Raw genomic sequence first — 21,570 nt, 5'->3', positions numbered from 1 at the left:
TGAATCATGTGGAGGGAGAAGTAGCTAATTCTTTCCAGTCAAAAGCTTTAATCGGGCCCTGCCAAGCACAAAATTCCTGTCTGGTTAGGGAGGCCACTAAACATCAGAAAAAGTGGAAAGAAGTTTGCAGTTTGGGCTTAGGAGGCCTATCTTATTACACTGACTGAAAGCCAGTTGAGACAAAAAACTACGGCTTTGCTTTTTAACTCTTACTTGCTCAGTGTTCAGTGTGAAAATACAGGTAATTGGGTTTCTAAAAATCTATACGGCTTTTGTTATTTTCTAATGGTTTTCTTTTTGGTTACAAATTCTTTTTTCCATGTGATGAAAGCTTTTAAGATCTACTCTCTTAGTAACTTTCAAGTACAAAAATATGAAAATGTTTCACGAATTTTCGTGTCATCCTTGTGCAAGGACCATGCTAGTCTTCTCTGTATTGTCCCAGTTTTAGTATATATGCTGCTGAAGCGAGCAGTATTATGTGTTTCTTAAGACAGAAAAACAAAACTGACTTTTGGGAGTCTCCTTTCTTGTCTGTTACCCACTCCTGAACGTCTGACCTTTACGGTAGTACGTGAACTCGGGGACTTCCACTCCCCTGAGCAAACGTGACTGCTCCCTAGCATTCCAACCTTCGCTGGCCAAGCTCCACTCACGCTAACACCCCATTCCCTACTTTCCACCATAACCCGCTCTTTAAACTGTGCCAGGATTCTCATGGGGGACATAAATACTGGCTTTCCTGTCCCTCTCATGGATTTTATTGCTAGTGCCACCACTGTCCCTCACTCAGCATTTCTCCTTCTCTTGTCACTCCTACCTGGATAACGGACAAAATGTTCCTGAGAAATGAAAAAAAACTTCACAAACCTGCTGGAGACCCCTGCTGGCCTACCTGAGGGCAGCTGCTAGAGCTGCAGGCATGGAATGAAAGGAATTATTTGATGACTAATGAAATAAGGCGCCTCAGGGAAGTGTCTTGCAAATCCAACCTTATTCTGCAATAGCAAACCTCGAGGTGGCCACAGAGATGCCTCCTAACAGCTGCACACGCCTGTAACTGACTTTCACCAACCAGCCTTTGCTACCTACAGACATTTCAGAGAGCGTTTTACGACTTGCTCTCTCCACAAGTGGCACAGCCCCAAGCTCGCTTAGGCCTGAACATCTCTTCCTCTATCACCTACTGCTCCCTCACCTGTTTGTCACATACTCTTGGGGTGAGCCTTCCTCTTAAGTGGGATGCAGGTTATCCACTGACTCTGTTCTACCGCTCAGAGGTGAGGCTGAAGGCAAAGGCAGTGCTCCCACTTCCCCAGATGAGGAGCCCATCCCCCCACTACCATTCTCTTTCCTTTGTTGGTTCTATACCTGGTACTTGTTGGTAGAATTAAAGGGAATCTCTGCCACCTTGGGGCTTTTCTCTCTCATCTCCTTCACAGAGCTGTAAGACTGCTCGATGAACTTGAGGAGGGCTGACTCAGAAGCATCCCCTGTTGTCGCCCGCTGCCGGATGGGTTTTGTATCGTAAGCTTGAGGGGCGTGGCACCTGGGCTTGCCCGTGGTGGCGACAAGGAGAGGGGCAGAGTGGGGAGGGAGTACATGGGGGAAATCACTGAGTGCCAGAAGAGAGATTTTTGGGGAGAGCGGGTTAGACCCTGGACACTGAGGTACCCTCTACCCTCTTAGGTCTGACTGACACCTTAGCTATGGGAAGGGTCTCCTGATCAGGCTTAAAGTCAGCCCGGTTGCAGAGGCCAGCGATTCGGGCCAGGATAAACCAGGTGTCAGAGTCCTTGGCAAATGTATTCACTAGGGAGAAAGAACAGATTTATGAGCAGGGGATAGGAGAGTTTAAAGCAGGGAGTTATTCACAACCTGTTCTGTACCCAAATACTTCACAGAGACCACATTTCCTTTCCTTCATACCTCCCTTCTCTCCACTTACTCTCCAGCTATTTTCTGTCTGGACTCACCATTCACTCTCAGCTCACTCATCACATCCCCCAAATCTTTCCACTCTTGGCCCACCAATGCCACTAGTCACCAGTCTGTTCTTCACTAGTGTTGGCCTCATATGTGGTCTTATCGAACCATAAGTGGGCGACAGTCATGCGGTTCTGGGTGAGGGTGCCCGTCTTGTCAGAGCAGATGATGGAGGTGGAGCCCAGCGTCTCCACTGCCTCCAGGTTCTTCACCAGGCAGTTCTTCTTCGCCATGCGCTTGGCTGTCAGGGTCAGACACACCTAAGGCCAGGAAGAGGGGAGAGAATAAATGGAGAGAAGAGATTGGCTACTTATACCAATTTGTGTTTTGAGAGTCTGATCATTTTTATTGCTATTTCAATTGTTTGTATTTATTTCCCTTGTGTTCCCACCTAGTCATTAGAAATTCCATCTGTGGCTATGGTAAAGGAAATTAGGAAAGTGATCTTGGTTTGTGTTTTATGGCCGAGTTTCAAAACAAGGGTGTATTCCTTTACTAGAGTAGCACAGAGAACGATCACCTTATTCTCCCTGGAATATTCCACTCCCCAGTGATCCTTTCATTTTTTCTACTCAGCAGCTTCTTTTTTATTCAAGTTCAGGCCACACCTCTTTCTCAAGTCTGACTTTCCAGGGACCACATCCACAGCTAATCTTTTATTGTGGTATAAGATGCTGTGTGTGAAGGGGGTTGTATCAATAGGTAAAAAAAAAAAGGAAGGGAAAGGAGAAAATGATGAAATTGAGAAGGAATATTGCAGCACTGAAAAGAACTTGAGAAATCATTTAAACCAAAAGATTTTTCTTGACCATAAATTCAATGAAAGTCAAGTATATGAAAAGTTTGTTTTAAAAGTGAACAAATTCTTAGGCTGTGGTTACGTAAGCACAGAATTCTAATCATAGGGTTATGATTTATTTACATAATATCACTAGTCCTGATGTTTTTGTGCTAGTCTGTCCACACCACAGTGCTATTCTCATTTCTATTTTAAGGATACTGATAAACTAGAGCATACCCCCAAACAGGTGATTAGTTAAGACAAGGGCTCTGAAGACCATGTCATATGAAAAACGGACAAGAGGAAAGGGATTATCTTTCATCCTACCTGGAGAGTTTGAGGGGACATATGGCTGCTGTCAAAAATCTAAAGGGTAGTTTGTAGAAGAATTGACTCATTTTGTGTTTCCTCAGGTGGGAAAACTGGGATCAAACAGGGAATCATATTTCTGCTCAACACAATGAAATCTAACTAGAGCAATCCAACAATGAAATGAACTGAGACATTACTAGAAATAATCATCATCTCCCAGAGACTTTATAAAGGATATTCAGCATTGGTTGAAAGGTTGAATTTATATGGGCTTTGAAGTCCTTTCCAATAAAATTGTACAATTCTAAACTAATCTTCCTCTGTAAACTGATGAATTGAGTCCTGGGGACGTTAAGTGATTTGGCTAAGTTCACTACCCAGGACACCTGGAACTAGAACTTCTTCCCAGTGACTTAGAATCAAATGCTGTCTGCATCACAACTCACTTCCTCTCTCCTTGAGAAGAAAGAGAAAGAGAAGGCACCAGAAAATGTGGGTGGAGGAAGTCAATCTAATTTGGGAACTAAATGATTTTACACCTGTATACATGTCAGGTGGTGTTCAACAACAAAAGAGATCCTAGTTATTTCATTTCCCTGGGTCTGTTTGTCTGCCCTGAGGCCACCCTTCACCCTGGCTACTCACGGTGACAGTAACCAGCAGCCCCTCAGGCACATTGGCCACAATGATGCCAATAAGAAAAATGACAGCCTTCAGCCAGCTGTAGCCCAACATGAGCGAGAGCCCAAAGAAAGAGACACCAAGGAAGACGGCCACCATTGTGATTATATGGATGAAGTGTTTGATCTCAGTAGCAATGGGGGTCTGGCCAACTGCTAGTCCTGATGTCAGCGAGGCAATGCGGCCCATCACTGTGGAGTCTCCTGTAGCAATCACAATGCCCCGGGCTGTTCCTGCGGATGAAGGCGGAAGTCTGAATTGGGAAGTCTGTTGGGTTTGGTTCCTACAAGGAGAAAGCTGTCAGTGGTCAAAAACAAGGTTGAAACTCAAGGCCCTGTGAAAGGTTCTTATGTTGTATTATCCTCATATTTAGTTTAGACAGATAAGGGTCTCCTAGTCCGAGAAGCCTCTGAAGAGATTTCACAGCTCTCCAGAGATACCCAAGTTTATTGCCTAATTGCCTTCACTGTCAAGAAGGTCTTCATCACACTTAATCTAAATATCTTCTATGGTATCTATATTTCTTATTTTGCCCTCAGCAGCTAAACAGTGTCTAGATCTGCAAGAATAGTGGTTATGCTTCTGCTAGAGTCCTATCTTCCAATATCCCCTTCTCCTCTAACCCAGTGACTCTTAACCAGGGGCAATTTGCCCTCCAGGAGACAATGGCCATTTCTGAAGATATTTTGGGTTGTCACAACTGGAGTGGGAAGGAGTTGGTACTAGCATCTAGTGTGCAGAGGGCAGGGATCCCGCTAAACATCCTGCAGTTCACAGGACAGCCCTCCTCTCCCACTATAACAAAGGATTATCCTGCCCAAGTGTCAGTAGTGCCAGGGTTGCAACACCCTGCTATGACCTGAGCCCCCTCCCTGCTTTGCTGGCTAGAGCCAGTCTGACCCCTGCTGGGGAGCACAGGTCCTAACAGCTGGGCTTCGGGGCTTTTCTCTCCAACACCGCCCTTGAGTCAGAAGGGAAGCATGGCCATCATGTTTGGCTTTACATACATCATGCAGGACACTCACCTACACAGCTTGAAATGAGGGGCCCCACAAGGTTCCTTGCTCAAAATAACCCTTCCTGCTTTATCATATGGCTGAAATTTCTACCATTAAAGTTACAGTCAGATTCACCCAGAAAAGAAACGTATTATAGAAATAGCACTTATTTTAGAATCAGAAAGACTGAAACTGTTTGCCCTGGGGCAAGTTACTTAAACTCTTTGAGACTCAGGTTTCCTCATCTTTAAAATGGGATGAAAGCACCTACAAAGCTGCAAGAATGAAATGTTTTTAGAAGAGCCCAGAACAGGGTTGGGCACATAGTAGGCACTCAACTATTCGTTTCTTTCTTTTCTTCATTTAGATGAAATTAGGGTCTCCAGAAGGACAGATATAAAATCACACGTGTGACTTGTGGGGGTGGCTCCAATCTGGCAGGCCCCACAGGCATAACACAGGTCAGCTGGTCCATTCCCAAGGTCACCTTCAGCTACACGCGTCTGAGAGCAGATCTTGCTCAGATAGCAGACAGGTCAGGTCAATGTTCTGCAGAAGAGTAATTCTGGAAAGCTTCACAGTGTGAGGCACTCTCTGAGATGAGCTTCAGACAGATTAAGCCTTGCGAAAGGAAGATACTGAAATAATTGAGAGGTGCTGAGAGGGTATTATGTTTTGAGGGGGGTAGAGTATGGTGTCACCTCCATCTATTTTGCCATGGTTTGGTTTAGTCTAGTTCTTCGTTTCTATTCCTTCTGCTATGGTTTCCCCATGCTTGGCCATATACACCTTCTGTATATTGTCAGAGAAACAGCTTAGGCCCCTGTGAAGGTGCATGAGAACTCAAAGAGAGATTTTGTACCAGAAGCCCCATCAAGGTCCACAGTGATGAAAGCAGGGAGGCAGGGTTCTAGAAGAGAGGTTAAAGTTATGCTACTAGTTTACAGATTGCATAGAAATTCCTCAGTTTAAAAGTTAAGAGCTCCTTCAACCTAGCTCCACCCTCTTGGCCACATCTTAGATCCCACCAGTCTCCTCTTAGAGCCTCCTGTATTCTAGCCAGACCCTTGTGTCTCAGATGGAATGCCACCACCACTTTCTCCCTTATCTGAAGCATATACTTTGCTGACGAAAAAACCTACTTTGGAAGGACAAATCTGAGCAAATTTATTCCTAAAATTTAATAATAGAAATTTAGTGTTTTTGAAGGAAGCTTGCTAACTTGTATCTTTCCATACAAATTTTCTTAAATATATTTTATTTTCTAGATGGGTTCTTCTTCAGTCTTAATGTTACTCTTATCCTTTAAGGTATTTCCACGTTAAATAATTTTATTACCAGAGAGGTCATTAGCAAGTGTTATTCCAGACGAGGGTCTGTAGAAAGAGCATGGGCTGTGGAGACAGAGCTCCATGAGAATCCTTGATCCTCCTCTTTTTGGTTGAGTTGTGCTCTTGGACACTGCATTTAATTTCTTTGAACCTTAGTCTTTCATGTGTAAAATAGGAATAATATCTGCTGTATAATGTTCTGAGAATCAGAGTTATCTGTAGCACTTGACACATAGTAGGCATTCCATTAAAAAATAGCTATTTCTTAGATGCTCAAACACTTATCCTTAAACACGAATAATGGTTTTCATGTGTGTTCCAGACAGTCTTGCAGGCCTCCTTAAGGGGAAAGGATGAAGAAAAGGTTGACATAATGATATTGAGTCCATTGTTAGCACCTCGGCCAGACTGCCTCCCAGTTGAAGGATATCCTAGGTTCTAGGAGCTAAGCCAAAGTGTGAGTGGCACCTCTGGTAACAAATGTGCAGTGCCAATACCCTTTCTTGGAATAGTGAGGAGAAGTTACGGCTTACCTCAGGAAAAGAATGACCTAGCAGGGCTGAATAATTTTCCTCCTTTCTGTGCTATTTTCAGTTCATAGACCATAGACATATTCACTAACTGGAATAATAATAACTAACAATTTTAGGGCACTTACAATGTGTTAGACTTTGTGCTAAGCATTTTATATGTATTATGTCCTTTAATCCACATACAAATCTAAGGGGTGGCGACTTTTATTATCATCCTCGTGCAAATGTGGAAATGATGGCTTTGACCTTTCACCAAAGGTCATACAGGTCATGAGTGATGGAGAACCTAGACAGCATACCAGCTATTACCTACCCTACTACCTTTAGAAGATAGAGAGCTCTGGAAATCTTTGTTTCAATCGCTGCTTTTGAATCTAGGCTATTAATGATGCGATACTCACCTTCCACACAGTTGGTGGAGAAGAAGCAGATGTTTCGGGTCTCTAGAAGGTTCTCATGGGTGAAATGAGGAAAGCGGGACTGGGGCTCTGATTCTCCAGTCAATGATGAATTGTCCACCTGGGATGGGAGGGAGGATAGGTGATAAAATGAGCATGGGACAAAAGATTCATTTATAAAGATGACACATCTTTATCTGCCACCAACATCACCATTATTGACATGCAGGCAGAAACAAATTTACACACCAGTACCTTCTTGTCTCTAACCTCAAATTTTCCCTTGTAACTTTTCAAGGTTCTGAACAATAAGATCATACTTTCTTTAACTGAGCCCAGGTCACTACAGTGCCCTAAGACCATACTTAGTCCCCTCCCAATACTTTCCACCTCCCCTCACCTTACATCCTTGTGCAGAGATAAGGCGGATGTCGGCAGGGATTCGGTCCCCACCCTTCACTTCTACCAGGTCTCCCACTACCACATTTTGTACGTTGATCTGCATCTTTTCTCCACCTCGAATTACCAGAGCTTGCTGTGGGAAGATGGTGCAGGGTCATTTCCAAAGCTTTCTTCTTCTCTCATCCCCGTCCTGGCCTACAACTTCCACTCCTGGTCTCCTTCCTTCTGACTCCCCTTTCTTACACTGTCACTCCGCATCATACTTGACGGTCTCCTTGGGAGATTGCAAATTCTTACCATGGCTATCTGCAGGGCCCTTTGCAATGTGACTTTGCTGCTCCTCGCGTTAAGAGATGGGGTCTATCTCTCCATCCCTACACTTGGGCTTGGCTATATGGCTTGCTTTGGCCAATAGGACTTTAGCAAATGTGATGCAACCAGAGGCTTAAAAAGTGCTTGCATGTTGGGGTTTGCCCTGTTGTCCCTACCCCTCTGCCACTCTATTGAACAAGCCAGAGCTAGCCTCCTGGAGGAAGAGAGATCATGAAGAGAGAGGCCCCAGCTGTCTCATTCATCTTGGTTGAGACCCCAGACATGTGAATGAGGTCATGTCTGACCATCCAGCACCAGCTAAGGTCAGCCCAGATCAGAAGAACAGCCCAGCTACAGAATTGTGAGAAATAATATGTTTGTCGTTTTGAGCCTCTAAGTTTTGGGGTGGTTAGGCAGCAAAAGCTAACTGATAGTCCAAACTCCTACTTCCATTCTACCAAAACATTTCCCCGGAACTCTTATTCAACAAAGGAATTAAGTTATGTTGATACCAAAGGGAGAAGAAGATCCTGGGCTGTAATGCTAGAACATGATCATGTCGCTGGAAAATTTTAAAGCCTGTTTCTTTCCAAGTTTCCAGCCGTGTGCCTAGGAACCTCCTTCTACTGTCATATTATTTCCAGGTACTTTTTATTTGAAAATAATCTAAACTGTCAGAAAAGTTTCAAGAGAAAAAAAATTGTCCCAAGAACACCTGTATAACCTTTACCCAGATTCACCTAGTAACATTTATCCCATTTTCTTTGTCACCCGTTTCCTGTCTCTACATGCGTGTGTATGGGAATATTTTTTCCTGAACTATTTGAGGGTAAGTTACATGCCTCATGATCTTTTATCCTACATAGTTCAGTGTGCATTTCCCAGGAATTAGGATATTAAATAACCACAATACAGTTACTGATTTCAGTAAATTTTACATTGATATAACACTTTAATCTACTGTCTCTATTCCAGTTTTGGCAGTTGACCCAATATATCCTTTACAGCATTATTGTCTCCTCCAGCACAGGATTCGGCCTAGGGCCAGGTGTTCCATTTAGTTGCCATGTCTCTTTAGCCTCTTTTAATCTGGAACATTTCCACAGCTGTTCTTTGTTATTAATGTCATTGACATTTAAAGAATCCAGCCTCCTCGACCTCCCCCTTTTTTTTGAATAGAATGTTCTTATTTAGGGTTTCGGATTATGCTCATTAGACTCGGATTATGCATTCTAGACCAGACTATTCATAGGTGATGTTGTCTCTTTCTCAGGCCTGATAGAGTAAAACCTAAGTGGACCTCACCCTCACTCAGCTCACTCATCATAGGATATAATTCTCCAGGGGACTTACTAATCGTGTATTTGGCTACGTACTACACCTCCTCTCACTAGATCCTCCCACACCAATCCTACCTGAGGCACCATGCTCCTAAAAGACTCCATGATCTTGGAGCTCTTGGCCTCCTGATAATAGGAGAAGCAGCCTGTGATGAAGACCACGACAGCTAGTACAATGCCCAGGTACAGCTGGAGTGGGGAAAGAAAGGGCTCATCAGTAGGTCTTTTTCTTCTTCTTCATCCTCAGAAAGTCCGCCTGCAAGGGGAATAGCCATTTCTCCAGGTGTAAGAAACCACTGGACTCAGTTGGAGAGCACGGGGTCTGGGAAGAGTCTGAGACAGGGCCGGCTCACTCGGCTTCCTGGTTTAGGAACCCTAAGCAATAATGAGGGGCCAGCAAAATCCCATGTCTGAGAAGGCCTGTATCTTCCTCTCCAGGAAGGCTATTCATGGGGGGGCAGGGAGAGGGGAGGCAGATCGTGAGGGAGATGGGGAAGAAGGAGATGAAGAGAGAAAATTCCGGGAAAGAGAAAGGGACTGCAAAGTGCTCTGATGATCAGTTGGGAAGGTAATCATAGGAGAGCAAGTTTCTGGGAAAACCATGTATCTTAGGGAGCTGAATCAGTAGCTTTCTAGACAAAGGGCTAGAAACCAGGAGGGACCATGGGCTCCCTTATAAAATCCCGGGAGTATCAGGGATTTGGGCCAGAGGACTTCAAGAGAGCTAGGTGGCTGAGCAGAAGAGTATCAAGGGCTAAGCAGAGACTGGACTGGCAGTAGCAGTTGAATAGACTCACATTATCTTTGGTAGGCTCCTCATTGAAATACGTCTGGATGCCATAGGCCACGAAGCAGAGAATGGCACCCGTCCACAGTAGGATGGAGAAGCCACCAAACAGTTGTTTACAGAATTTGACCCACTCAGGAGTGGTGGGGGGTGGGGTAAGTGTATTGGGTCCATCTCGATCCAGTATTTCCTGGGCCTTTTCTGGGCGAAGGCCCTGTGTGGAGATGAAATAGGGATGGACAGAGAACCATGAAAAGAGAAGCAGCTATAGCAAAGGGGAACCTGGCTTCAAAACTCAGATCTGCCATTTACAGCCCCAGAATGAGTCTAGAGACCAACGAAGCTCTCTGAAAGTCAGTCTTAAAGTTCCTCCTGGATAAGTGGGACTTTAAAATTTGCATTATAGAAGGGGTATCATTTAGCACCCTTACATAGGAAGGATTTTTAGCTTATGGATTGATTCACAAACCTTTCTAAACACCCATCTTGGGTCTAGCACGGTGGTACCAAAATGAGTAAGAATGGTCCCTACCCTATGGAGCGCCAACTCTAGGGCAAGATAAATAAATATCAACGGACAGTTTATAACATAATGTGAAAGACTAATGTAATGATGAGATAGAATACATAATGTTGAGAACATATGGACAGTCCCACTTTGACTCTTTAACTTACAAATAGGAAAAAAAACCCAACTAAATACATGAATGCATAGATTCTCACTGTAGCCTTGTACACAAGCTTGTGTGCTTTTTACTCTAAATGAAAATGATAGTAGAACCTACCAGAGAATTGTAAAACACACTCTCCTTAATCACCATCAGCCACTCCCCAACCTCCCCCTGAAAAACAAGCAATTTTAATAAAAACAAGACAAGCCTCCTACGCTCTTTACTGGTTACCAGATGGCCACTCCAAGCCCCTCCAAAGACGAAATTCTAGAGCTAAGAGGAACTTACATTTTGAGGGCTTTTATTTAAGTGTTTTACTTGTGATCATTGTATTAGTGGTTCTAGTAACAGCAGTGGTAATGGTAGGAGTAGTTATATATGGTTTTGCTGTTAAAACCTTGGTTCTCAAAGTGTGGTCTGGGGACCCACGGGGTGCCGAGACCCTTTCAGGGGGTCCACAAGGTCAAATGATTTTCATAAGAATACTAAATGCATTGTTTTCCTTTTTCGCTCTCATTATTTCGAGTATACAGTGGAATTTTCCAAAGGCCACATGACACATGATATTGCAGCAGATTTACTACTGAAAATATATGAGAATCCAGCTGTCTTCTATTAAAAACCTAGACATTAAAGAGATTTTAAAAAAATGCAAAATGCCACTAACTATTTTTGGTGTCATAAAAATACTATTTTTACTAATATACAATGGGATTCCTCTTGTTTTTAAATGAATTAGGAAATAATTTTAAATTTTCTTAATTTTAATTTCTAATACAGTAAATACAGATGGATATAACTCACAAAGCATAAGCTCTTTGGGGTCCTTGATAATAAGAGTGTGAAGGGGTCCTGAGGACAAATGTCTGAGCAGCGCTGCTCTAAACCATTCTTACTTTCTTATCTAATCCTGACCTCTCTGGGAGGCAGTTACCATGATCACCATCTTCCAGGTGTGTGTCCTGTGGAACTTGGCTGGGTGGAAGTTAAGGGTAAGAATATTGGACTCTTTGGGCCGGCCCCATGGCACAGAGGTTAAGTTCGCATGTTCTGCTTTGGTGGCCCGGGGTTCCCCAGTTCGGATCCCGGGTGCAGACATGGCACTGCTTGGCATGCCATGCTGTGGCAGGTGTCCCACAAACAAAGTAGAGGAAGATGGGCACGGATGTTAGCTCAGGGCCAGTCTTCCTCAGCAAAAACAGGAGGATTGGCAGCAGTTAGCTCAGGGCTAATCTTCCTCAAAAAAAAAAAAAAACTGGACTTGAAGTGAGGGGCTTGATTTCTAGCTCCAATTTTGTCCTGGTAGCCTCAAAGTTGGGGACGGGGACCCTCTGCCTCCCTCAGGTTGTTCCTTCACTCACCTTTGTCAGGTCCACAGAATACCTTCTGCTCAGCTCTTCCAAGGTTAATTTATGGTCATCCTGAGGAGACAGTGGAGTCATTGAGGAAGAGGTGGCGACCCCAGGTCATTTCCAGGGGAAGGAGAGAAACATTTGGGGGAAGAGGGATGGCTCTGGCCTGTGTGATTAATCCTCAAGGTAAGATGTCAAAAGGTTGAGGGTTGAGGAGTATTTTCAGAGGGTAATTTGTTAGCATCCATTTTGGGTGTTCTCACCATGACCACTTCCTTCTTCAGCTCCTCTATATTTGCCTTGTTTTTTTTCCTCTTCACCTTTTCTTTTTTCCTTCTTCCAACCATTTTCGGCACCCTTTTAGGTTTAGGTCCTGAGCTTGGATTCAGCTCTTGAGGCGTTACCCTCCCCCTTGTCTTCCCAAACTCCATAGTTATCCCTGGATATAGCTGACCCAGCTCAACTGGTGAGAAGAAAGCAAAAAGAGCGAGGGAGAGTGAGGACCGGGAGGCTGGAGGGGATGAAGGGGGAGGGGGAGAGGAATGGCGGCCTGAGGGAGTGCGGAGGGAGGGGCCGGGCAATGAGAAGACAGTGGTGGGGAGACAAAGAGCGAGCAGAGAGAAAGTGGAGGGAATGGAGGAGTGAGGTGGTAAAGAAGTGAGGGGATGGGAGAGGGAGGGAGAAAACCGAGAGAGGAGTGCAGAAGCCTGAGGTGGGAGACAGGAGACGGAGACTGTGAGGCCCTAAGAGATGGGCGCAGAAGCGTCAGGAACGTCAGGAACGGGGGAGTGGGGGGGTGAGAAGAGCCTGGGGCCTGAGACAGGAGAGGGAGGTGAGCAAATGAAGCCTGAGGACCTGGGGGAACAAAGAAGCCGAGGGCTCTCCAGAGGGAGTGAGGGGTTGCCTTTGTCTCTCCCTCTAAATTACAACCAGAGATCCATGGCCAACAGCGGATCCCCTACACAGCACAACATGACCCGACAGATCCAGGCAGCTATACATCTCAAGGCGGTGGGCGGGACGCGGAGCCTCCTGTCTCACCGCGCCCCCCCCCGCCCCGCTCCTGGCAGCGACGCAGGACGCGGAACCTCACGCAGCGCCTGCGGGACTGTGAGTGGAGGCAGGGCTGCCCAGCCCTACGCACCCTAAGTGGAGCTAACGCCAGGAGCGGCGGCCACGGCTGCTGAGGTCCGTGGGACAACACCCACAGGGGGGCGGTGGCTGTTGCGGGGGGCGGGCCGCGGCAGCGCGCGAGGAGCCAGGAGCAGGGGTGGCAGCTGGCTGGCGGCAGCCCCGCGTGCGCGCCCGCGCTCTCAAACGTCCCTGGGGAGGCAGGAGCAGCCGGCGGCATCCCCGTGCTTGGAACGCGCACGTGAACGCCCGAGGGGCCCCGGCCATGGCGTGGTGGCTGCAGCGGGGACGGAGACCTGCCCTAGGACAGTGGGTGGAGCCGCCCATCCGCACGACTGCAAACACATACGGCGGGAGCCCCCTGCTCCCAGCCCCCAGTAGAGGCACCTCAGCCACCAACTCCATCAACAGCAGGGACTGCATAGAATTCTCCGGGGGAATTAAGCCCTCCTATATCAATAATCACTCTGTAAATAGATTGAGTTTTCCAATCAGAAGACACAGAGTGGCTGGATGGATTAAAAAACAAGACCCAACAATATGCTGCCTCCAGGAAGCACATCTCAGTTCTAAAGACAAACATAGGCTCAGAGTGAAGGGATGGAAGATGATACTCCAAGCAAATGGCAAGGAAAGGCAAGCAGGTGTTGCCATGCTTATATCAGACAAAGCAGACTTCAAGATAAAAAAGATAGGGGCCGGCTGGTGGCAGAGTGGTTAAGTTTGTATGCTCCACTTCGGCAGCCCAGGGTTTTGCCAGTTGGGATCTTGGGTGCAGACTTGGCACCGCTCATCAGGCCATGTTGAGGAGGCATCCTGCGTAGCTCGGCCAGAGGCACTCCTGGCTGGAATGTACAGCTGTGTACTGGGGGACTTTGGGGAGAAGAAGAAGGAAAAAAAAGGTTGGCAGCAGATGTTAGCTCAGGTGCCAATCATTAAAAAGAAAAAACAATAATAATAAAAAAAGATAAAAAAGATAATGAGACACAAGAAGAGACAGTAAATAATGATAAAAGGAACATTCCACCAAGAGGACATTACACATATATATGCACCTAACACAGGAGCACCAAAGTATATAAAGCAACTATTAACAGACCTGAAGGGAGAAATCGACAGCAACACAATAATAGTAGGGGACCTACTTATAATAGTAGGGACACCCCACTTACATCAATGGATAGATCATCCAGACAGAAAGTCGAATAGCCAAAGCAATCTTGAGAAAAAAGAACAAAGCTGGAGGCATCACAATCCCTGACTTCAAAATAAGCTACGAAGCTATAGTAACCAAAACAGCCTAGTACTGGTGCAAAAACAGACACACAGATCAATGGAACAGAACTGAAAGCCCAGAAATAAAACCACACGACTATGGAGAGCTAATCTTCGACACAGGAACCAAGAACATACAATGGAGAAAGGATAGTCTCTTCAATAAGTGATGTTGGGAAAACTGGATAGCCATGTAAAAAAGAATGAAAGTAGACCATTATTTCCCATCATACACAAAAATTAACTCAAAATGGATTAAGGACTTGAATGTAAAATCTGAAACCATAAAACTCCCAGAAGAAAATATAGGCAATACACTCTTGGACATCAGTCTTAGCAGTATCTTTTCGAATACCGTGTCTACTCAGGCAAGGGAAACAAAAGAAAAAATAAACAAATGGGACTACATCAGGCTAAAAAGCTTCTGCAAGGCAAAGGAAACTATGAACAAAATGAAAAGACAACCCACCAACTGGGAGAAAATACTTGCAAATCATATATCTGACAAGGGGTTAATTTCCAAAATATATGAAGAACTCATGCAACACAACAACAAAAAAACAAACAACCTGATCAAGAAATGACCAGAGGATATGAACAGACATTTTCCCAAAGAAGCTATGCAGATGGCCACATGTACATGAAAAGATGTTCAAAATCACTAACCATTAGGGAAATGAAAATCAAAACTACAATGAGTTTTTACCTTACACCTGTCAGGATGACTATAATCACAAAGACAAAAAAATAACAATTGCTGGAGAGGATGTGGAGAAAAGGGAACTCTCATACACTGCTGGTGGGAATGCAAATTGGTGCAGCCACTATGGAAAACAGTATGGAGATTTCTCAAAAAACTAAAAATGGAAGTACCATATGATCCAGCTGTCCCACTACTGGATATCCAAAGAACATGAAATCAACATTCCTAAGATTTATGCACCCCTGTGTTCATCACAGCATTATTCACAATAGCCAAGATGAGGAGGCAACCCAAGTGCCCATCGACAGATGAATGGATGAAGAAGATGTGGTTTATATATATAATGGAATACTACTCAGCCATAAAAAAAGACAAAATCATGCCTTTTGCAACATGGATGGACCTTGAGGGTGTGATGTTAAGTGAAATAAGCCAGACAGAGAAAGACAAATGCCGCACTCATCTGTGGAAGGTAAACAAACACATGGATAAAGAGAACAGACTAGTGGTTACCAGAGGGGAAGGAGGTTGGGGGGAAGGCAAACGGGGTAAAGGGGCACGTGTGTAGAGTGACAGATAAAAGCTAGACTATTGGGGGTGAGCATGATACAGTCTATACAGAAACTGATATATAATAATGAACACCCGATGTTACACAGTGTTATAAATCAATATGACCTCAACAAAATAATAAAATTTAAAAATTAAAAAAAAAGAAGTGGAGGGTAGCCTAAGCGATGAAGTGAAGATACACAGGGTGCTGAGCAAGTGGGAAATGCAGGGGGAATGAGGAGGCCAAGTGGGCTCAGGGTTTCCTGGGAGCCCCCCCAGGCCCTGTGGGCCCCGAGGCAACGGCCCAGGTCTGTCACAAAGGCCTCGTGGAAGGTCTAATTGAGAGGTCAGAAGTGTCAGTCTGAGTCTGAGGATGATTGGAGCAGGTTCTGCCACAGAGAGAGTTTCAGTCTGAGGGCAAGACTGGAACAAAGTCCCAGCTCGGTCCAGCTGACTTCTGAGACTTAGAGGTACCCTAGAGAGCTGACTCAAAACAAAGCAGGCGCTCTGCGTGTGAGTGTTTTACTGAGGTGCGCTTCTCCACCAACACTGATTTTGAGCTTTTTGTTTTAGGAGATAAGATAGCAGAATAGGTCAGATCTTGGGCTTTTGAGTCAATCCTAGGTTTGAATCCTGGCTCCGCCATTTACCCGCTGTGTGGCTTTGGGCAAGTTACTTAACCTCTCTGTGCCTCTCTTTCCTCATCTATAGAAGGGGATAGTCTCTACCTCATACGGTGGCAAGAGTAAAGATTAAAGCAAGGTGTTCTGGGTAAAGCACGATGTCTGCCATACATAGTATGTGTTCAATAAATAGCTTGAATTAAGTATCATTAGTTTTACTTGTGGCTTAATGTGCAGCTCTTTTCAGTGAGAGTAAAAATATGCTGTTCCATGTGATAACACTGTATTTTCCTTTTAATATGACGTATTTATCACTTCCGTTCACCTTCTTTGACATCTAGGTAAATGGTTTGACTGTATGAACTTTATGTAAGTTTTACGTGTAAATTAGATGCTACTTCTTTCCAAAAAGGATCTGAAGCAGCTAGATAGTTCTATAACTCATTTACGCATTTTTTTTTCAGTTGTGCATGTCTCATATATTTTCCCTTTCCATTGTTTGATATTTACTTAGTTGCATTTTGGTTTGGCATGCTTTTTAAAAATATGGCTCTATCTGAAAACACCCATCTTGATGCTGATGCGACCCTCCTTCAATATTCAGAAATGGAAATTTTCCCTTCCCTGTGGGGATGAATGAGAGTCTGTTTCTGTAACAGATTGGACTGGATTTTTCTTCTGTATTAAAAATGTACATAATCAAAACTGAAAGTTCCACTTTCCCGCCCTCCCAACCTCGATTCCCCGCTTCTGACGTTACTGCTCTTGACGGTGCGCTGCATGTCCTTCCAATCTTTTTTCTATGTTTATACAAATAGATATCTAAACGGAGATGTCTTAATTTTTGAAGAATCATTCAACTCCACTTTATTTATCAATCTGTCATGTATGTAAAACTCTTTTTTTTAGTGGCTTCAAGGCATTCCATGTCCTGTATTGACTTTGGTCTCTTCAATCATTCCCCCTACTGATGGATTTATTGGATATTTTCCATTTATTTTTTTAACCATTTAAAACACTGCTGCCGTGGCATCCTTATATATCCGTACCCTTAAGCCCTTGAGCTTCAATTTCTGTAGAATCAATTCCTGCTGCAGAATCACAGGATAGTCTCATTTAAAATCTTAAAAGATTCTGCCCAATTACTCTTCAGAAAGTCTCTTCCTATCTATGTTCCAGCAACAAGATGCAAGAATGTCCACTCCTCCCACCTTTGATTACACTGGGTGACGTTGATCTTTTACATTTCTACCATTATCATCGGTGAAATTTGGTATCTTTTAGTTTCAATTTGCGTTTCTTTATTTCCCAGGTGAGTAATTTTTCTTATGTTTATTGGCTTTCTGGATTTCATTTTTCTTTTTGTGAATTTTTCTTATCATTTGCCCAATTTTCCATTGTTTTCTTTTTCTTATTGATTTGTAGGAGCCCCTTGCATATACGTTGCAAATATTTTCTCCCAGTCTTTGTGTTTAATGTAGATCATAAAATCCTTAAGAGCAAGGTAGAATTAAAGTTAAATGGCCAAGTTCATCTATGTATCCACTATGAGACAACAGCCCTCAGCCCAGCCTTGCACATAGGAGGACCCCCAAAGCAACTTTATTGACGTATAATCAATTGAAATTATTTTTGGAACCCCCATTCAGTTCCACAGATCTTCATTCAAGTGTACCTCTTCCAAGAGGTCTGATTGCCAAATCCCAAAGAGCCCCTTCCACACGCAGTGTGATCTTCACTGTGCTTTTCACTCTCTGAAATTATCCTGTCCATTTGTGTGTGGACTTATTGTCTGTTTCTCCATGACAGTGGGGACCTTTCCTGGCTTACTCACTGCTGTGTACGCAGCCCCTAGAATCGTGCCTGGCACAGAAATAGTTCCTAAATATATGTTGAATGAATGGTGAGTCTTCAGATTTTATCTTAATGTTGTAAGGTCATAATAATTGTCACTTTGATCTGATATGTTTTACAATCTGTTAGGGCAAATATGCTAGCACTACAGTTATCTACGCCTTTGCGTCATAATTACGTTTAAAAAACTATTATTCTTGCCTAATCTTTCTTGCGGCTGAATGTCACGACTGACGCAGTGAGGATTTCAATTGCTATTGGATAGACTCTTTATAGTAACTGATTTTTATCTTTACTACCTTCTGTCTTCCCAAACAGCAGTCAAATTTAGCTCTCCGTGTATTCACATTTTTCTTTATTCCTCTCATTGTGCTTTTAAATTTTCTTTAATAAGCACCATGTGTCACACATGCTAAATCTTGAGTATAACTTGTTTAAGTTCTGTTGCAAATAGAAGCTCTTTTTACTGTATTTTCCATCTCACTAGTATTTAGGCATGTATTTGATTTTTTAAAAATTGATGTCTTGTGGGGGCTGGCCCCGTGGCCAAGTGGTTAAGTTCGCGCGCTCCGCTGCAGGCGGCCCAGTGTTTCGTTGGTTCGAATCCTGGGTGCAGACATGGCACTGCTCATTAAACCACGCTGAGGCAGCGTCCCACATGCCACAACTAGAAGGACCCACAACAAAGAATATACAACTATGTACCGGGGGGCTTTGGGGAGAAAAAGGAAAAAATAAAATCTTTAAAAAAAAAAATTGATGTCTTGGGGCCGGCCCTGTGGCCGAGTGGTTAAGTTCATGCACTCCACTTCAACGGCCCAGGGTTTCGCTAGTTCAGATCCCGGGCACGGACACGGCACCCTCATCAGGCCATGTTGAGGCGGTGTCCCACATAGCACAGCCAGAAGGACCTGCAACTAGAATATACAACTGTGTACTGGGGGGTGAAGGGGAAGGAGAAGGAGAAGAAAGACTGGCAACAGATGTTAGCTCAGGTGCCAATCTTTCCAAAAAAAAAAATGAAATTGATGTCTTATACCTGTAACTTTGAACTCATCGCTTCTAGAATTTTTTGTGGTTGCTGCTATTGCTTTGTTTTGGTTGACTTCCTTGGATTTTTTAGGTATTTAATCATGTCCTTTACCAAAGAAATAAGTTTTTATTTCTTCTAGTTTGTCTCTTTATTTAGACCATTTAAACACAGAATCCAGGGCTTCAGTTGTTGTTGCTATTGCTTTTCTTACGGTTGCTATTATTAGAGTTTTCTAGACTTACTACCTGCTTTCCTCTCTCCTCTGTGCGTGGTTATGTTTTCCCATAGGCTTTTTCCTCCAACACTTCAATCATGAGTAGATGTTGAATTGTACTGATACCTTCTCAACATCTTTTGAAATGATTATTTAATCATTTTTCTAGTGAATGTTCATTGTTAGTTTTCTGTATAATATACTGTCCTTACATTCTACTATTCTGTGGTAGTCAAGTTATGATGTATATTTTTATTAAATTCTATCAAAACTGTATTTGTCTCATAAAATAGGCTGGGCAATACAAAATTCTTTCCTATGTTCTAGTATCCTTGAAATAATATAAGGGTGTTCCTTGAGGAGTTTGGAAAAAATTCTCCACTGAATTCACTGGAGCTGAGGATGTTTTTGAAAGACTCGCTTTGTACTAAATGTCTTCCTTTGATATCGATCTAATCATTTTTCCTATTTCTTGCTGCATTCCTAGCATGATGAATATTTAGCTTGTCGTCTGTCTCTGGTGAGTCATCACATTTCCTATTCTGTAGATAAAAAGGAAAGGAAATGGAAAGCATTTCTGCCTGGGTCAGAGGTTGGCTTTAACTTGTAGCTCCACATCCAAGAGTCAGATTCTCTCACTTTTTCCCTAACACCCTGGGTAGATAGCTGAATCTTTGTATCTTTTTTTCTTAACCCCCTACTGTGTCTTTAAGATGCCATCCTCTCCCTTTCTCTGGCTCTAACCATGTGGGTCTGCCCAGCCCCTCCCGCTCAAATGCTCGCGTCCAGATTCCCAGCTCCTTCGCAGCCTCCCCTGTTCACTGAACCACTCGGCTCAGCAGGCTGCTTCTGTGCTCACGGCTTTTCTGTTCCTGCAGCTGAGTGTGGCATGGCGGTGAAGAGGGCTGGCCCTGGAGCCAGGCTCATCTAGGTTTGAATCCTGATTCTGATGCTCACCATCTTTGAAACTTCAAGTACGTAATTTAACCCTTCCAAGCCTTAGTTTTCTCATCCGTAAATTAAAGAGAACCATAGTGTTCACCTTACTGGATTATGAGGATTCTTTCAGTCATCCAACCAATATTTATTAATTGCTTAATATGTGTCAGGCATGTTTTAGGTGCTAAAGTTAAAGGTGGTGAACAAAAGAGAAAAAATCCTTGTGCGCATAGAACTTATTCTGGAGAAGGAGTCAGGCAAACAACTATATATATATATATATTTGAATTGTATGTATGTATTTTTCTATGTTATCTATCTATCATCTACTATCTGTCTATCCATCCATCCATCTCTCTATCTAAATTTGAGGTAGTATTTATGAATAAAAACAAAAAGAATGGGGAAAGAGGTGCCAGAAGTGTTATTTTTAATTTTTTAAAAAATATTGGCACCTGAAGTAACAACTGTTGCCAATCTTCCTTTTTTTTTTCTTTCTGCTTTTCTCCTCAAATCCCCCCAGTACATAGTTGTATATTTTGGTTATGGGTCCTTCTAGTTGTGGCATGTGGCATGCCACCTCAGCGTGGCCTGATGAGAGGTGCCATGTCCGTGCCCAGGATCCGAACCAGCAAAACTCTAGGCCGCTGAAGCGGAGCACGCAAACTTAACCACTCGGCCACGGGGCTGGCCCCCAAGAAGTGTTATTTTATTTGGGGTGGTTTGTGAGGGCCTCTCTGAGGAGATAATGTTTAAGGAGCCATCCAAATGAAGTGAGGAAGCCAGGAAAAGTGTTGCTGGCAGAGGGACTATCAAGATTAGAGGTCCTGAGGTAGAATTAAATGAAATTACACAAATAAAGTTTTGATGTAGCTTTGGCAGAAAGTGAACTGCAGTTAATGCTCTAAAACCACTCCTACAATCACCATCACAATCACTGTTGGAGTGGTGACAAACGGGCCAAGAACAGACTCCTGACTGCTTTCCAAGATCCTGCCACAAGGTTGTAACTGTTGATGTCGTCTTCAATCCCATTCCTCGGAGGAATGCACACCACCCCTCCACGCCTCCATCTCCAGCACACAAGCATCCCTCCCTACTGCCCATCACACCCTATTCATGCAGGTCCCCAAAGTCTACTACTTGGGTGAATTTCAAGGATTGCTTTGACTTTTCCCTCCACGCCTTAAAGACAGCACCCAGAACAGGGCTCTGGACACAGCAGAGACTGTTTGATGTTGACTGTCAGGGCCCGTCAGTCCACCATCTCCTCCCCAACACCCTTAAGATTGAGAATTGGCCTGATTTTGGTCTGGAACAGAAAAAGCCAAAATGGCTTTGAGGATTTGGGCCTAAATAGAA

At 43.8% G+C, this 21,570-nt stretch overlaps 1 protein-coding gene and 1 non-coding gene across 2 annotated transcripts in view; both read right to left on the bottom strand.

Moving 5' to 3' along the window:
• Window positions 1–12,455, bottom strand: part of LOC106835754 (sodium/potassium-transporting ATPase subunit alpha-4) — a 28,190-nt gene extending 15,735 nt beyond the window's left edge. Inside the window, exons 1-10 of the mRNA XM_070497667.1 lie at window positions 12,148–12,455; window positions 11,894–11,953; window positions 9,872–10,075; window positions 9,150–9,263; window positions 7,421–7,555; window positions 7,024–7,141; window positions 3,725–3,993; window positions 2,048–2,246; window positions 1,703–1,812; window positions 1,372–1,506 (exon numbers count right to left, since the gene is read on the bottom strand). Coding sequence (XP_070353768.1) covers window positions 1,372–1,506; window positions 1,703–1,812; window positions 2,048–2,246; window positions 3,725–3,993; window positions 7,024–7,141; window positions 7,421–7,555; window positions 9,150–9,263; window positions 9,872–10,075; window positions 11,894–11,953; window positions 12,148–12,315 — 1,512 coding nt within the window. The 5' untranslated portion in view covers window positions 12,316–12,455. The remainder of the gene's footprint in view (window positions 1–1,371; window positions 1,507–1,702; window positions 1,813–2,047; window positions 2,247–3,724; window positions 3,994–7,023; window positions 7,142–7,420; window positions 7,556–9,149; window positions 9,264–9,871; window positions 10,076–11,893; window positions 11,954–12,147) is intronic.
• On the bottom strand, window positions 369–475 carry LOC123280924 (U6 spliceosomal RNA). Its single transcript, XR_006520227.1, has one exon. It is a non-coding gene; the product is annotated as a U6 spliceosomal RNA (small nuclear RNA).
• Window positions 12,456–21,570: the final 9,115 nt, after the last annotated feature.

Source organism: Equus asinus, chromosome 25 (assembly GCF_041296235.1).
Source record: "Equus asinus isolate D_3611 breed Donkey chromosome 25, EquAss-T2T_v2, whole genome shotgun sequence".
In the NCBI taxonomy this organism is placed as follows: Eukaryota; Metazoa; Chordata; class Mammalia; order Perissodactyla; family Equidae; genus Equus; species Equus asinus.
The sequence above is the reverse complement of the archived record's forward strand: the minus strand, read 5'-3'. Positions and strand labels throughout refer to the sequence as shown.